Source organism: Dendrobates tinctorius, unplaced genomic scaffold (assembly GCF_039654945.1).
Source record: "Dendrobates tinctorius isolate UK_male_01 unplaced genomic scaffold, ASM3965494v1 ptg000020l, whole genome shotgun sequence".
Classification (NCBI taxonomy): Eukaryota; Metazoa; Chordata; class Amphibia; order Anura; family Dendrobatidae; genus Dendrobates; species Dendrobates tinctorius.
Genome location: NW_027361688.1, coordinates 14,233,025 through 14,247,645, shown reverse-complemented (window position 1 = coordinate 14,247,645; position 14,621 = coordinate 14,233,025). Strand labels below are relative to the sequence as shown.

General features: G+C 42.8%; 1 protein-coding gene across 1 annotated transcript in view; it reads left to right on the top strand.

Annotated features, from left to right (window-relative positions):
* The window catches only part of LOC141083468 (hepatitis A virus cellular receptor 1 homolog), a 32,173-nt gene extending 18,629 nt beyond the window's left edge, over positions 1-13,544 (top strand). Inside the window, exon 4 of the mRNA XM_073567744.1 lies at positions 13,308-13,544. Coding sequence (XP_073423845.1) covers positions 13,308-13,417 — 110 coding nt within the window. The 3' untranslated portion in view covers positions 13,418-13,544. The remainder of the gene's footprint in view (positions 1-13,307) is intronic.
* The last annotated feature ends 1,077 nt before the right edge of the window (positions 13,545-14,621 follow it).

Sequence of the window (14,621 nt, the reverse complement as noted above, 5' to 3'; positions counted from 1 at the left end):
CCACTAGCCAGGTTTTTTGTGCGACTTAAAGCTGCCATCCTCTATGGCAGTTGTTATGTGTCCAACATTGTGAAGGAATTAAGGCATCAAAAGTCCATCGTTTTCCATGTTTCTACTTCACCAACATAATGAGAGACGTCCATTGACTCTTACTGTTCTTCACAATGTTGCTCTTCAGCATGTCTCCTAATAATGTCATTGCTTCCAGATGGAGAACTAAAAAGATCTGACGGTGATGCTCAAAAATGGTCTGTTGACCTCCTTTCAGTTGCGTTGGTCAGGCTGAAGTCCATTTCTACAAGGCTTCAGGACCAGTGTTTGTTGAGTTACATTCACCATCCTGTTGAATTTGAGCCACAGACATTCCCTCCTGCTGTATATTCCTGTTTCTAGTGCTAATGAGTAGGGGTGCTAACACCTCATGCCTCATGGCCACATCCTACAGGTCTGACATGGTATTTTTCATACAACAGGTCCTCCCGCTTTCTGGATTTAACGCAGCTCTAGCACCTTCTGAAGGGCCATGATGGTTGTTGACACCACATAATTCTCCAATATCTCATCCTCCAATGATTAAGACTCCGGTCTTAATCATGATTAAGATCGGAGTGTCGGTAGCTCTCTGGGATTTATATGTTGTCCGCACTGTGCCTGATTTTAAGAATTTTTTCCATTAAAGACAAAGTTTTATATTTTTCTACGCTAGAGTACCTTTTTTCTTTATCTTGTAATAATGTCTCCATCCTAGTCCCTATCTTGTAGTAATGTTCCTATCCTGGTTCTTATCTTGTAGTAATACCCCCATGTCACCATCTTGGCTATCTTGTAGTAATTTCCCCATCCTGTAGTAATCTCTCCATTTTGTAGTAATGTCCCCCATTGTGCTGCCCATCACATACTCATTAAAAAAGGATCCTTCTCCCTAACATCACTCCCTCAGCGAGCAGCGTCCTCTTCTCTTCCACAGCTGGTGTGACATGAAATGCCGCCCACAACAAGCATGCTCACATCAGCTGCTGACCTGTGATGCCCGTCACTGGTATTGGTATTGCTGTTCTAAGAAAGCATATTTCACTGAAAATAAGCTGTTCCAAGATCGGCAATGACTTCAGAATCTAATAGCAAATGGGGATGGAATTTCCCTTTCATTTTTCAAGTGGATTCCACCGTTGATGGGACTGGGGACAAAAGGGTGGGTCCGAAGAGAATAAACACAACTCCATGTAATGAAGGAACAGAAACCCCCAGCAAGTTGTGAAGATGAAGATATTTAGGAAGAGGGTGCTCATTACAGGTCCGCACTGAGAGCTCCCAAACAGTATGGTAAAATTTGATCAGAAGTTTATTGTAGTTGAAGAGATATCAGAGCACAATTCTTTGCCCTTCACGCCTGGGCACCCTAGGTGTAAGGGACAAAATGTCACTTTTATATAAGTACACTGCTAAACAAAATCCGAAAGGGCCAAGTAGTTCCCACATTGGATCTTGATGAAAACAAAGGTTCAAGTCGAAAGTGTTTACTGATATGAATTGTGAAATTCCGCATAGAATCTTAGAATGTTAGATTTGGAAGGGACCTCCAGGGACATTTGGTCCAACTCCCTGCTCTATACAGGATTCACTAAACCATCTCAGACAGATGTCTGTCCAGCCTCTGTTTGAAGACTTCCATTGAAGGAGAACTCCCCACCACTCGTGGCAGCCTGTTCCACTCCTTGATCACCCTCACTGTCAAAAATAATAATCTAATATCTAATCTGTATCTCCTCCCATTTTGTTTCATTTAATTGCTTCTTTCCTTGCGCAAATGAGAATAAGGATGATCCCGCTTTAATGTGTCAGCCCTTCAGATATTTGTAGACGGCTATTAAGTCTCCTCTCAGTCTTCTATTTTGCAAGCTAAACATTCCCAAATCCTCTAACCGTTCCTCGTATGATATAGTTTGCAGTCCGCTCACCATCCTGGTAGCTCTTCTCTGAACTTGCTCCAGTTTTTCATTTTCTTTTTTAAAATGTGGTGCCCAGAACTGAACACAGTATTCCAGATGAGGTCTGACCAAGAAGGAGTAGAGGGGGATAATTACTTCACATGATCTAGACTCTATGCTTCTCTTAATACATCCCAAAATTGTGTTTCCCTTTTTTGCTGCTGCATCACACTGTTGACTCGTGTGCAGTCTGTGATCTAATAGTATACCAAGTCTTTTTCACATGTGCTGATGCTTGGTTCTATTCCTCCCATTCTGTATATGCTTTTTTTCAGTTTTATTGGCCAGATGTAGAACTTTGCATTTCTCCCTGATAAAAATCATCTTTTTGAATCCTCTCTCTATTATCTATCCCTCCTAGCTTGTCCCTCCTCAGCAAATTTAATCAGTTTACCCTCATTTCCTTCATGAAAGATTGAACAACACAGGGCCCAGGACAGAGTCTTGTGGTACCCCACTTGAGACTTTCATCTAACTGGATGTGCAGCCACTTATTACCACTCTTTGGGTCCAATTACTAAGCCAGTTATGAATCCACCTAACAGTTGACTTGTCCATTGAATAGTTGGTCATTCTTTCAAAAAGGTTGGTATGAGATACTTTGTCAAATGCTTTGCAGAGGTCAAGATATTCTATATCTACAACATTTCCCTGATCCACCCAGTCAGTGATTCTGTGATAGAATGAAATTAGGACTGTATGACTTGACTTATTAGCTGCAAACCTATGCTGGCTCTGGTTAATCACTTAATTCTCATCCAAGTACTTACATATATGTTGTTTAATAATTTTTTAAAAGATCTTTACTGGTATGAAGTCAGACTCACCGGCCTATAGTTCCCTTTGTTCTTGTTTCATGGCCATCCACTGGGATGAGAAGGCCACCTGGGCTCCCAGTTCTTTTGTTCTTTCACTTTCTTGACTAAGTCTTCAAAGTCACAGCAGATGGTTTGTAGGTCCTTTCTTGCTATGTCATTTGTCCCCTCATGTACTAGCAAGAATGGGTGGTCATCTGTAGGTTGAAGAGTCCTTATATCCTGTCAGACACATCTTTGATTTTTGCAACCTGGAGAGCAGCACATTTCCTCCTGCTTCTCTTGGTCACATGCTTCCATTCCTCCGTGTCTTCAGATGTACTACAAATTTCTTCTCTTTCTACATTCTGAAGAGATACTTCTGCTTTCTCTAAGAATTCCTCACCCTCATTAATAATTTTCAATATAGCTTATCTTCCTTCTAGACTTTGAAACTTTTCCTCCAATAGGGAGACAAGATTGCATTTGAAGTTTGGCTTTTCCACTGGTAAGTCTGAACATATAGCATGCAATGCAGCTCACCACATGGCTACTGGCCTCTTCCATGTTCTTAATGTTTGTGGTATCAAAGCGGTGAAGATTGTGCAAAAATTCACCCGGTTTTCAGGTGTCCTCTTTTCCACTGCAACAGTGTGTATGGCCCCTGTAAGAGGAGGCCAGGACGGTCGTCGCAGCCAAGGTCACCGGGGCTCTGGTGTCCTGGCCTCCTCCCACTGAAAAATCATCAGCTTCTACCGGCGTACCTGTTCGGGTTGCTGGTCCACGGTCAGGGATTCCACTGCGGTGCAACCCAGCTCCTGCACGCTTGGTTCCAGTGTTCAGGGTTGAAACAACGGACATAAATACCGGTTCTGATGCCAAACAAACGATTTTACTCTTCTCTTCAACAGTCCCGGACACAGCAGTTACATTACAGTCCACACAGCATTCCTCCTGCACTTTCCCTTTTCTACTTTCTTTGCCCTCACGTACATTACGGGGTAGTAGCGCCCTTGGTGGTACCGCAGCTTCACTACTGTAGGACCTCAAGACATAGGGGATCCCGTTCATCTGTTTCGAACCGGACTTGACAGCTTCAGCCCTATTAAAGATCTGCCACATGGTGAATGTTTTGCACCCTGCATGACTTTCGGACCACGTTTTCCCTTCTGTTCCTGCTGCCATAAACTGTAATTTCCCGGGTGCTCTGGTCTTATACAGAATGAGTCTGACTGTGTCCGTGCTCGTCTTCTTAGAACGTTGCGTAGCTGCTATGGAGTCCTGGGCTCAGAGCCCTTGTGGACTAGTCGGGCGTGCTCACCCTTCTGACTTATTAGTACAACCTACGCTTACATAACCCATAGCAGCTCCTCCTACTATTAACCCTATGTAACTTTCCTATCAGCTATACCTAACAAGGCCCACTAGTATACCCCCATCTAGTGGCCCGTTATAGAACTACACTTAACCATATCTATGAACTCTATACTACAAGTGCCCTCCTCTAATGTTCCCAAAGGATGCATTAACTTACCCTAATCTATATGGGAATACAAAGGACATAATACAGCACAATATCTTACAATATCCACAACATGGTAACACATAATGTGGCAGTACCAAAGGGAGAGGGGGTAATACACAATAGTGTAGAAGTACCGGAGCATAATAATGTCTGTACATCAATTTACGTTATATTTACATCAGAACTCCTTAAATGGGAGGAGGCATTAAAAGGATCTTCTATTTCAATCCCCTACACCCCCATGTTTGTATGTACTCCTGACATCCCATAATGTGATCAGTAGTGTGTATGGTCCCCACGTGTCTATATGTACTCCTGACATCCCATAATCTGATCAGTTGTGTGTATGGCCCCCACGTGTCTGTATGCACTCCTGACATCCCATAATGTGTTCAGTAAAGTGTATAGCCCTCGCGTGTCTGTGTGTACTCCTGACAAACCATAATATCATCAGGAGTGTGTATGGCCCCCATGTGTCTGTGTGTACTCCTGACATCCCATAATGTGATCAGTAGTGTGTCTGACCATCACGTGTCTGTATGCACTCCTGACATCCCATAATGTGATTAGTAGTGTGGCTGACCATCACGTGTCTGTATGCACTCCTGACATCCCATAGTGTGATCAGTAGTGTGTCTGACCTTCACGTCTGTATGTTCTCCTGACATCCCATAATGTGATCAGAAGTGCGTATGGCCACCATGTGTCTATATGTACGCCCGACATCCTATAATGTGATCAGTAATGTCTATCATCCCCAGGTGCCTGTATGTTCTCCTGACAATCCATAATGTTATTATTATTATTATTTATTGTTATAGCGCCATTTATTCCATGGCGCTTTACATGTGAGGAGGGGTATACATAAAAACAAGTACAATAATCTTAAACAATACAAGTCATAACTGGTACAGGAGGAGAGAGGACCCTGCCCGCGAGGGCTCACAATCTTCAAGGGATGGGTGGTAATACAGTAGGCGAGGGTAGAGCTGGTCGTGCAGCGGTTTGGTCGATCGGTGGTTACTGCAGGTTATAGGCTTGTCGGAAGAGGTGGGTCTTCAGGCTCTTTTTGAAGGTTTCGATGGTAGGTGAGAGTCTGATATGATGTGGTAGAGAGTTCCAGAGTAGGGGTGATGCGCGAGAGAAATCTTGTATGCGATTGTGGGAAGAGGAGATAAGAGGGGAGTAGAGAAGGAGATCTTGTGAGGATCGGAGGTTGCGTGCAGGAAAGTACCGGGAGACGAGGTCACAGATGTATGGAGGAGACAAGTTGTGGATGGCTTTGTATGTCATGGTTAGGGTTTTGTAATGGAGTCTCTGGGCAATTGGGAGCCAGTGAAGGGATTGACAGAGGGGAGAAGCTGGGGAATAGCGGGGGGACAGGTGGATTAGTTGGGCAGCAGAGTTTAGAATAGATTGGAGGGGTGCGAGAGTGTTTGAGGGGAGGCCACAGAGCATGAGGTTGCAGTAGTCAAGGCGAGAGATGATGAGGGCATGGACTAGGGTTTTTGCAGATTCTTGGGTGAGGAATGAACGGATGCGTGAAATATTTTTGAGTTGAAGTCGGCATGAAGTGGAAAGGGTTTGGATATGTGGTTTGAAGGAGAGATCAGCGTCAAGGATTACTCCGAGGCAGCGAGCTTGTGGGACTGGGGAGAGTGGGCAGTCATTTACTGTAATTGATAGGTTCGTAGGGGGGGTCGCGTGAGATGGGGGAAAGATGATGAATTCTGTTTTGTCCATGTTGAGTTTCAGATATCTAGTGGAGAAGGATGAAATAGTGGACAGACATTGAGGGATTCTGGTTAGTAGGGAGGTGATATCTGGTCCAGAGATGTAGATCTGTGTGTCATCAGCATAAAGATGATACTGAAAGCCATGAGATTCTATGAGCTGTCCCAGGCCAAAGGTGTAAATAGAGAACAGCAGGGGCCCAAGGACTGAACCTTGTGGGACTCCGACAGATAGGGGGCGAGGTGAGGAGGTGGTGTGTGAGTGGGAGACGCTGAATGTCCGGTCTGTTAGGTATGATGAGATCCAGGAGAGGGCCAAGTCTGTGATGCCGAGGGATGAGAGGGTCTGTAATAATAGGGAATGGTCCACTGTGTCAAAGGCAGCCGACAGGTCCAGGAGGAGGAGGACAGAGTAGTGTCGCTTGCTCTTGGCAGTTAAGAGGTCATTGGTGACCTTAGTAAGGGCTGTTTCAGTGGAGTGGTGTGACCGGAAGCCAGATTGTAAGCGGTCGAAGAGGGAGCAAGAAGAGAGATGGGAGGACAGTTCAAGGTAGACGTGTTGTTCCAGTAGCTTGGAGGCGTATGGGAGAAGTGATATAGGGCGATAGCTAGATACAGAGGATGGGTCAAGAGAGGGCTTTTTGAGGATAGGTGTGATGGAGGCATGTTTAAAGCTTGAGGGGAAAACACCAGTTGTTAGTGATAGGTTGAAGAGATGGGTTAGGGTTGGGATGAAGACTGTGGTGAGGTTTGGGATGAAGTGGGATGGGATCGGGTCGAGTGCACAGGTGGTGAGATGTGATCTTGAGAGTAGAGTGGAGAGTCGATCTTCTGTAATGGTGGAGAAGTTGGTTTTGAAGGTGGAGGGCTGGGAATTCGGGAGGAAGGGCTCTGGGGGTCACATAATGTGATCATTTGTGTGTATGGCCCCCACTTGTTCATATGTACACCGACATCCCATAATGTGATCAGTAGTGTGTATGGCCCCATTTGTTCATATGTGCTCCGACATCCCATAATGTGATCAGTAGTGTGTATGGCCCCCATTTGTTCATATGTGCTCCAACATCCCATAATGTGATCAGTAGTGTGTATGGCGCTCAGGTGCCTCTACGTTCTCCTGACAACCTATGGGTTTGCTACTGTCGTGATGGTGTATGGCATCTTGGTGGATCTCCTAGATCTGGACAGAGTGTGGCGTTACTTGGTGGTGTTTGATGTGCAGATACATAATATACCAGAGTTATTTCAGGTCTGGGGCATGTGAGGGCCAGTCAGTGGTATGAACGTCTTCATCATCTCGGAACACTGTGGCCACATGAGGCCGGCCATTGTCCTGCACCAGGAGAAACCCAACGCAGAACCCACTGCACCAGTAATAATGGTTCTGATGATTTCATCCCAGTATGTAACAACAGTCTGGGTACTGTTGGCTATTATGTGGAGGTTTGTCAGTTCCTCCAAAGATTCGCCTCTCCAGATCATCTCTGACCCACCACCAAACCTGTCATAATGTTCACCATGGTGTCTCCACACAGGTCCCGCTGCAGGACGTCAGGTCTCTTCATTTTTGAAAGCAGTTTATTTAAACTAACATTCTAAAGAAATGTTGCAGCAATTCTGCCACCAAGATACCATCGCATTTCACAGTTTTTATTAGTTCCCCTTCTCTTCATATACATCTGCATTTTTTTACACATTTAGCACAGAATATTTTGGAAAGATCTGTGTCTTCTCCTTGACTACACAGAATGGATAAGTGTCCTGGTTGGATTATTTGCCTTGTCTTGTCCATTACAAGTAAGTACCTGATCGGCTTTGTATTGCCAGCTTATTTAGTTTTTTTCTGTTCGCTTTATATCACATACCATTCATTACAATTTTGGCTAATGTGATTGTTAGTTTTGCCATGTCTATTGAGGATTTCTTAAAAGAAGTCACATGTTGGTGCCACCAGGGCTCTTTGCTGGCTCTATTAATAGTGAAATTTGAATATACAATTAATTTGTGCCCTGAAATTGGAAACATTTATTGGTGTATATAACAGCATGATTTATGTGTACTCCATGACAAAATAACTTATGAGGACAGTATGGCAGTATAATCTACAGTACTTACACTATATGGTATCATTATTTACTTGGTGTGGCTGTATCCATCAGATATGCAGAAAGATACTGAAAAAAAATAATAAAATCCACCATTCATCCAAATCTCTAGAAAATGGAAGAGATCATCATTGTTCTGTGTGGTATCTGTTTTATTTTTTTACGCACCCAAAGACCTGTATGGGCGAGTCTAATCCTACTATTGCGTCCTATGACTTCTCTTTCTCACAGTCGGACCAAGAAAAAAATTGGGTCAGTGTACTATCCGATCAAAAATCACATGGCACACTGTTATGGATGAGTCCCCGAAGGAGGAAAAAACAAAAATAATAGCTAAGTCCAGAAAACCAGAGAAGTTGGAAGCTATCGGATTGCAGACCCCTGAACCTATCCACAACAACTAGTAGAAGCCATGGGGGGTTCCTACGGTGCCCTAGACCCCTCGATCAAGCCAGAGAACTAAATTAGCCTAAAGACAGAAAGGGGAAATCTAAACTGCCCCAGAACAGACCCCAAAGCAATAGGCAGCCCCCAACATATAATGACTGTGAAGCAAGATGAAAAAACACTAACACAGATGGAAAGATAGGTTGAGCAAATGATGGGGCCCAAGCTAACTAAATAGGACAGGATAGAAAAGCTGCTGTCTGCAATCCGCAAAAACCCTAAGAAAATCAACCAACAGACTGATAGGAAAAACAGGCCCTGAAGTCGCTAGGCTTCAAAAAGACTATATCAGCACTCAGGTATATTCTGAAGACAGAGCCAGAGATCAACAGATCAGAGACAAAAATGGAATTCAGCTCACCCCCGGCCGGGGATGGCTGAACTCCAAAAAACAAGGCAAAGAAAACCAGAACTAAAGTGTACAAAAGTCAAAGCAAAACTTAGCTTTGAGAAGCAGAAATCAGACTGGTCTCCAAGAATCCAGCAGGAAAATCACCGGCAAGGCAGCAGGGCGTCGGCTGCCTTATATCCAATCATCAGTTCCTGTGACCCAGTCATCATCGACCTGCTCAGCTGTTTGGTACTCAGCCTCACTACCTTCCTTCGCCAGAAGAGGGAGTTCATCAGACCTCACTGGTGAAGGGAAAAATGAACTCACAAAAGCACACATCCAATTTATACGCTCGTTTGCATGAGATCTTAATTCTGCAGACCCGGGGGCGAGTTTTATCTTTTTTGCATCACCCAATTCTTGGTTTACAGTTCCTTTAAGTAAGTGAGATATGGGCAGCTAGTGTCTTAGGATAAAGGCTCATTCAGATGTCAATGGTTTTTCATCGTCAGAGTTTCATCAGAGTTTGGCCAGGGTAACTTTTTGCCATCAGAGTTTGGTATGTTTCATCAACAGTTTAAAAAAAAAAGAAACTGTTGAAGGTCTCTCAAGCTTCTCCCCATTAAGCAGTCCAGCAGCACAAGGATGGGGTCCAATTTTTCTTTCTACAGATCCATTCACTTGCAACTGGCGATTTAACTCCAAAACAGTCAGTCAGAGGAAAAATAGGCAAATCCCCATAAACTACCATCAGTAGGAGTGCTATCCATCAAAAACACAGCTAGCATTCGAACGAGAAAAATTGATGTCTCTATAAGCCCTAGGTCTTATGCTTGTTGTCACACTTCTGTACCTCGAAGCATGGGCCGGCCACCGGACTCACTGGCCCTGAGGGCTAATTCAGACATCTGATTTTTCAATGTACTAAAAAAAACAGATTGATTATTCTGATAAGGCTATGATGAGAGTTTGATCAGAGTGTGGTACGAGTGTCATCCGATTTTCTCGTACGTGGACAAATTTAAAAAAAAATTGTTCTCCACCTTCTACTTTCTGACAGTCAGTCCGTGAAAACAGGAAACCACTCATTGCCAGAGAAAGTAAAAATAATCCCAAAATATTCTTTAACTACATAAATAGTAAGAAACTAAAAAATGATAGTGTTCGTCTCCTTAAAAATAGTCTGGGTGAAATGGTGGATGAGGAAAAAGCCAATATGCTAAATGACTTTTTTTTCAACAGTATTTACACAAGAAAATGCCATGACGGATAACATGATCAGTGATAAAAAAAAAACTGTCCATTAAATGTCACCTGCTTAACCCAGCAGGAAGTACGGCGGCATCTAAAAATCACTAAAATTGACAAATCCCCATCCCCGAGTACTGCAGGAATTAAGTACCATTATTTTTAATCTTTAAAGATTCCATAATAACAGGGTCTGTACCACAGGACTGGCGTATAGCAAATGTGGTGCCAATATTCAAAAAGGGGACAAAAACTGAACTTAAAAATTATAGGCCAGTAAGTTTAACCTCAACTGTGGGTAAAATCCTGGAGGGTTTTCTAAGAGATACTGTACTGGACTATCTGAAGAAGAATAACCTCATGACCCAATATCAACATGGGTTTGCAAGGGACCGTTCTTGTCAGACTAACCTGATAAGCTTTTATGAAGAGGTAAGTTCCGCACTGGACCAAGGAAATGCAGTGGACGTGGTGTACATGGACTTTTCAAAAGCTTTTGATATGGTGCCACACAAAAGGTTGATACATAAAATGAGAATAATGGGGATAGGGGAAAATATGTGTAAGTGGGTTAAGAGCTGACTCAGGGATAGGAAACAAACGGTGGTTATTAAAGGAGCACACTCGGACTGGGTCACGGTTAGCAGTGGGGTACTGTAGGGGTCAGTATTGGGTACCACAGGTGTCAGTATTGGGTACCACAGGGGTCAGTATTGGGCCCACTTCTGTTAAACATATTTATTAATGACCTTGTAGGGGGCATAGAGAGTAGAATTTCAATATTTGCAGATGACACTAAACTCTGCAGGGTAATCAATACAGAGGAGGACAATTTTATATTACAGGAGGATTTATGTAAACTAGCAGTTTGGGCTGATAAATGGCAAATGAGCTTTAATTGGGATAAATGTAAGGTCATGCACTTGGGTAAAACGAACAAAATGTATAATTATGTGCTTAATTGTAAAACACTGGGCAAAACTGTCATTGAAAAAGACCTTGGTGTACGGGTGTACGACAAACTCACATTTAGTGGCCAGTGTCAGGCAGCTGCTGGAAAGGCAAATAAAATGCATTAAAAGAGGCATAGATGCTCATGAGGAGAACATAATTTTACCTCTATATTAGTCACTAGTGCGACCACACTTAGAATACTGTGCACAGTTCTGGTCTCCGGTGTATAAGAAAGACATAGCTGAACTGGAGCGGGTGCAGAGAAGAGCGACCAAGGTTATTAGGGAACTAGGGGGTCTGCAATACTAAGGCAGATTATTACACTTGGCTTGGAGTTATTTAGTTTGGAAAATCAATGGCTTAGGGGTGATCTTATTACAATGTATAAATATATGCGGGGATAGTACAAAGACCTTTCTAATGATCTTTTTACTCTTAGACCTGTGATGGGGACAAGGGGGCATCTTCTATGTCTGGAGGAAAGAAGGTTTAAGCATACTCACAGACGCGGATTCTTTACTGTACGAGCAGTGAGACTATGGAACTCTCTGCCATATGAAGTTGTAATGAGTGATTCCCTACTAAAATTTAAGAAGGGACTGGATGCCTTTCTTAAAAAGTATAATATTACAGGGTATATACACTAGTTTCCTTGATATTGCGTTGATCCAGGGAACTAGTCTGATTCGTATGTGGAGTCGGGAAGGAATTTTTTTCCCCAATGTGAAGCTTACTGTTGCCACATGGGGTTTTTTTTTGCCTTCCTCTGGATCAACATGTTAGGGCAAGTTAGGATAGGATATGGGTTGAACTAGATTGCCTTAAAGTCTTCCTTTAACCTTAATAACTATGTTACTATGTCATCTACGTATGGTCGGATTTGTTCACGGACCCATTAACTTGCATTGCCGATTTTGATCAGACCTTAGAATCAAATCAGATTTGCCTCCTTGATTTTATGTGGACCTCATGGACGGCACGAAAATCGGACGTCTGAATGAGGCCTAACTCAACATTTTCATATATGCCTATGAATCTATCAACTTTAGGTCACGAGTGGCATGGCCGTGCGTTGCAATCTGAACTCGGATCATGAAACCTGGATGTCTGATACCAGCGTTAGTGATCCCCTAAGAAAGCATTCATTAAAGTTGTTGTCCTGTCTAGTCTATAAGCCTGTAGTTACTCTGTGTGCGACTACAGACTTACGAATCCCCCAGCGCACATACTGTGCTCTGCGAGGATTTGCCAGTTTCTGACCCAGGGCCGAAGGGTATGTATGAGGTATACATACTCCCAGCAAGAGCCTATATACTAGATATAACCCAAAATCACTTGTCCCTAAATATTTTCAAGGCTTCTTTCTCCTTAAGGGTATGTTTATACTGTTTTTCGAGGAGTTTTAGCCGTAAATTGCTTTGAAAATCTCTAACATTTTTGTGACTTGCCCATTTTCATGCCAGTTTCTCCTAGCTATTCCAAAATGGATGAAGTGGGGGTTGGAGGGGGTTATGGCAGAACACACAGCTCATCTAATTAATGATCTGTGGTGTTCCTTAGACCTAAAATCTTACTACAGTCCTAGACTAGAGTAAGATCTCTGGGGAGGTGCACGTCACTCGTCAGACGCTGCTGATCTAATTAGTGGCATGCACCCATTAATAAATTGGCAGCATCTGGCTCTAGCACTAACCCTTAGCAAGACCGGTAAGACATTGCCTGTCTTGATTAATCTGGCCCAAGTGTTTGATGAGTTTTGAGATTTTTAAGAGTTTCCGCTCAGTTTTTGCTCCTCCAAAAAAGTCCCAAAAAAACTTCTTTGTGAAAGTAACCTAAACTGTTTTTGAAGCAGGTCTTGAAAGAAACCTAGGTATTGTCCCCCAAAAAATTATTGCAAAGAACACGCCAGGAAAAAATACTCTTCCAAAACTTTTCAAAACTCATTCAGGACAAGAAAAAAACTTCTTAAAAAAAACCCCAAGTATTTCCTGCTTGAAAAAAAATTTGTGTTTTTAAAATGTCTCGTAAGGGCCTTCAACTCTAGGCTATATTATATGTTTGTGAATTCCCTGAGGCATGAAGTAAATTGCTCAAAAACTTCAAAACTCTTTTAAAAAACTTTAAAAACTCCTTAGCAATAAATTATTACATAGTCTTAAAATGTAATTTTCCCCCACAGCGTCTGCAGCACCATCTGAAACTGTGACTGGTTCAGTGAATGACACATTAAACTTACCGTGCTGGTACACCGTACAAGGCAGCAATGTATACTACATGTGCTGGGGATGAGGACACTGTCCATTTTCCCATTGTAAGAATGAGATCATCGGGACTGATGGCCATACAGTGACCTGGAGGAAATCTGACCGATATCAGCTGCTGGGGAACATTAGTCAGGGGGACGTGTCCCTGACCATCACCGGGGTCACTAAAGAAGATGAAGGAACCTATTGCTGCCGTGTGGAGATCCCTGGACTATTCAATGACAAGAAGACAGAGGTGGAAATGAAGATACAAGAAGGTGAGAAAGTTCACATCTTCATACATCTAGTAACCCAGAGATAGAGAAACATTTAGAGTAGGTCAAATGAAGGTCTCGTAAGAAAAGGAAAAGTCCATAGTATTCAGTTCACCTAGGTCAAATGGAGGTCTCGTAAGAAAAGAAAAAGTCCATAGTATTCGGTTCACCTAAAAACATAACTCTTCCAGATGGGAATAGAAGATGTCTACTTTCCAATGTCGCAATGTCATCCTCTAGAACCACCAGTGCCACGTGACTTGAACAAGTTTGGGTCATGAACCAGTTAGTAGGGAAGTAGTCTCCAAAAACATCTTACATAAGAAATATGACAAGCTATTGGATGACAAATGGTCCATATACTGTTCTTGCACAAGGGCCCTCTTCTGTCTGTGTCCACCAGTGGTCTGCTGGTAGGCCAAAATGTCCCTTGTGTAAACCATTACAGTACATCTACTGAGTGCTGGGTGATTTTGTCATTAGTAATGTTTTAGAGTCTAGAGATATATTTGGGGGCATGTTAAAATTTGCAATATCAGAGGGTTAACATGTTGTTCTTTGGCCACAGTGCAAAATTTGTAACCTACTATGTGCCATTCGTAATTTTCTTAGGTCAAGGTGGACCCCTTTCAGTAACTACTGTGACTACAGATCATCATTCAATGACTACAGAGGAGGACATGTTCAGCATGCGTAAGTCATTTATCATCTTTGGTGTTCTGTGACTCCCTATGTCATGCTTCGTTCTCTCCAGCCCCATTTTCAACATAGGTCCATATTTTCATCTTTGTCTAGAGTGATCTGGTCTTTTAAGTACCAGTAAGTTAACAGGAGAATAGCTATGGACAAATCAAGAATGAAGTCACTGGACAAGGTCTTCAAATCAAGGAACATTTCACTAGCGATGAAGACACAGCTCATATCATAGTTTTGTCTTTTCTGTGGTAACATACGGAGGCAAAACCTGGAAGATGA